General features: G+C 44.5%; 1 protein-coding gene across 1 annotated transcript; it reads left to right on the top strand.

Annotated features, from left to right (window-relative positions):
- Positions 1-1,300: 1,300 nt before the first annotated feature.
- Positions 1,301-2,287, top strand: LOC147003252 (mas-related G protein-coupled receptor member A1). Its single transcript, XM_085840905.1, has one exon. It carries the CDS (start codon positions 1,373-1,375, stop codon positions 2,285-2,287), a length of 915 nt encoding a protein of 304 aa, XP_085697031.1. The 5' UTR covers positions 1,301-1,372.
- The last annotated feature ends 459 nt before the right edge of the window (positions 2,288-2,746 follow it).

Consider the following 2,746-nt stretch of genomic DNA (forward strand, 5'->3'; position numbering starts at 1 on the left):
CAAAATGGTTAAAATCAAAAACTCAGCAGCAGATGAGTGACAGCAGATGCTTACGAGGATGTGGAGAAAGAGGAACACTCCTCCAATGCTGGTGGTAATTTCTGCTGGCACAACTACTCTAGAAATCAGGTTGGTGGTTCCTCAGAAAATTGGACATAGTACTACTGGAGGATCCAGCAAACTCCTGGACATATACACAGAAAATGCTCCAACATGTAATAAGGCACATGCCTTAATATGTTCATTGCAGCCTTATTTATAATAGCCAGGAGCTGGAAATAACCTAGATTTTCCTAAAAAGAGGAATTGATACAGAAAATGTGGTACATTTACACAACGGAGTACTACACAGCTATTAAAAATGAGGAATACATGAAATTCTTGGGCAAAGGGATAGAACTGGAAAATATCATCCTGAGTAAGGTAACTCAATCACAAAAGAACACACATGGTATACACTCTCTGTTAAGTGGATACGAGCTCAAAAACTGCAAATAACCAGGATAAAATTCACAGACCACATGAAGTCCAAGAAAAAGGAAGACCAAAGTGTGGGTGCTTCAGTGCTTCTTAGAAGGAGAACAAAATACTCACAGGAGCAAATATGGAGATAAAGTATAGAGCAGAGACTAAAGGAGAGGTCACCCAGAGACTGCCCTACCTGGGGATTTATCCCATATACAGTTACCAAATCCAGACACTATTGTGGATTCCAAGAAGTGCATGCTTACAGGAGCCTGATGTGGCTATTTCTTGAGAGGCCCTTTCAGAGCCTTACAAATACAGAGGCAGATGTTAGCAGCTAACCATTAGACTGAGCACAGGGATCCTAATAGAGAACATAGAAAAAAAAACTGAGGGAGTTGAAAGGGTTTGCAACCCCATAGGAAGAACAGCAATATCAACCAACCAGACCAATCCCCCAGCTCCCAGGAACAAGCTATCAACAAAGGAGTACACATAGCTCCAGCTGCATATGTAGCACAGGGTAGCCATGTCATGCATCAACGAAAGAAGAGGTCCTTGGATCTATGTAGGCTCAGTAGACACCTCAGTGGAGGGGAATCAAGGGCAGAGAGGTGGGAGTGGGTGGCTGGGTCGAGGAACACCCTCAATAGAAGCAGGGAGAGGGAGGGAGGGTGGGATAGGAGGTTGGAGGAAAAGGGGGAAGCAAGAAAGCAAATAACCTTTGAAATTTAAATAAAGAAAATATGCAATAGGAATTTTTTTTTAAATCCAACAAAAAAGGAAAACAACTGGTGAGTTCATATGAAAGACCTCATTTCTTCTTTGTGTTCCCAGCAGCACCTGTGCAGGGTTTCTGGCCCTAAACACATCAGCCTCGCCAACAGCACCCACAACAACTAATCCAATGGACAAAACCATCCCTGGAGGTATCAACATCAGAATTATGATCCCAAATTTGATAATCATCATCTTCGGACTGGTCGGGCTGACAGGAAATGCCATTGTGTTCTGGCTCCTGGGCTTCCTCTTGCGCAGGAACGCCTTCTCAGTCTACATCCTAAACTTGGCTCTGGCTGACTTCTTCTTCCTCCTAGGTCACATCATAGATTCCATACTGCTTCTTCTCAATGTTTTCTACCCCATTACCTTTCTCTTGTGCTTTTACACGATCATGATGGTTCTCTATATCGCAGGTCTGAGCATGCTCAGTGCTATCAGTGCTGAGCGCTGCCTGTCTGTACTGTGTCCCATCTGGTATCACTGTCACCGCCCAGAACACACATCAACTGTCATGTGTGCTGTGATCTGGGTCCTGTCCCTGTTGATCTGCATTCTGAATAGTTATTTCTGCGGTTTCTTAAATACCCAATATAAAAATGAAAATGGGTGCCTGGCATTGAACTTCCTTACTGCTGCATACCTGATGTTTTTGTTTGTAGTCCTCTGTGTGTCCAGCCTGGCTCTGCTGGCCAAGTTGTTCTGTGGCACTGGGCAGATGAAGCTTACCAGATTGTATGTGACCATTATGCTGACCGTTTTGGTTTTTCTCCTTTGTGGGTTGCCCTTTGGCATCCACTGGTTCCTGTTATTCAAGATTAAGGATGATTTTCATGTATTTGATCTTGGATTTTATCTGGCATCACTTGTCCTGACTGCTATTAACAGCTGTGCCAACCCCATCATTTACTTCTTCGTGGGATCCTTCAGGCATCGGTTGAAGCACCAGACCCTCAAAGTGGTTCTCCAGAATGCACTGCAGGACACTCCTGAGACAGCTGAAAACATGGTGGAGATGTCAAGAAGCAAATCAGAGCCATGATGAAGAGCATCTGCCTGGCCCTTAGAGGTGGCTTTGGGGTGAGCACTGCCCTTCTGCACTTGACCACTGTCCACTCTCCTCTCAGCTTACCGACTTGGCATGCCTCAGTGGTCCACCATCTTCAACAGCTCTTCCCTAACTTGCTTTTTCTCCATCTCCTGGGTAATAGCATTAATCAGAAAGTATCATGTCTGCATCCTTCTTGATATTAATCAAATTCTCATGCTAAATTCCTCTGAAGCTTTCTTGCTATTTCTTTGGAACTTTTGTTGCCATGGAAATAGTCCAGGTCCAGAACCATGACTCTCTTGTCTGTGATTGTTCTGTACCTGGATCTAAAGATAATGGAGCCAGAAGATTATCCTGTGCCACAGTGCTCCATACCCAAACACCAACAAGAGAGAGCTTGTCTCCCAGCAGGGCAGACAAGTCTGTGACCACAGGTAAGACCACCACTTC

Source organism: Mus caroli, unplaced genomic scaffold (assembly GCF_978045245.1).
Source record: "Mus caroli unplaced genomic scaffold, Mus_caroli_1 scaffold_8, whole genome shotgun sequence".
In the NCBI taxonomy this organism is placed as follows: Eukaryota; Metazoa; Chordata; class Mammalia; order Rodentia; family Muridae; genus Mus; species Mus caroli.

What these genes read in the sequence shown, in the direction of transcription:
- LOC147003252 (XM_085840905.1), top strand. Translation starts at nt 1,373, where the DNA reads ATGGACAAAACCATCCCTGGAGGTATCAACATCAGAATTATGATCCCA.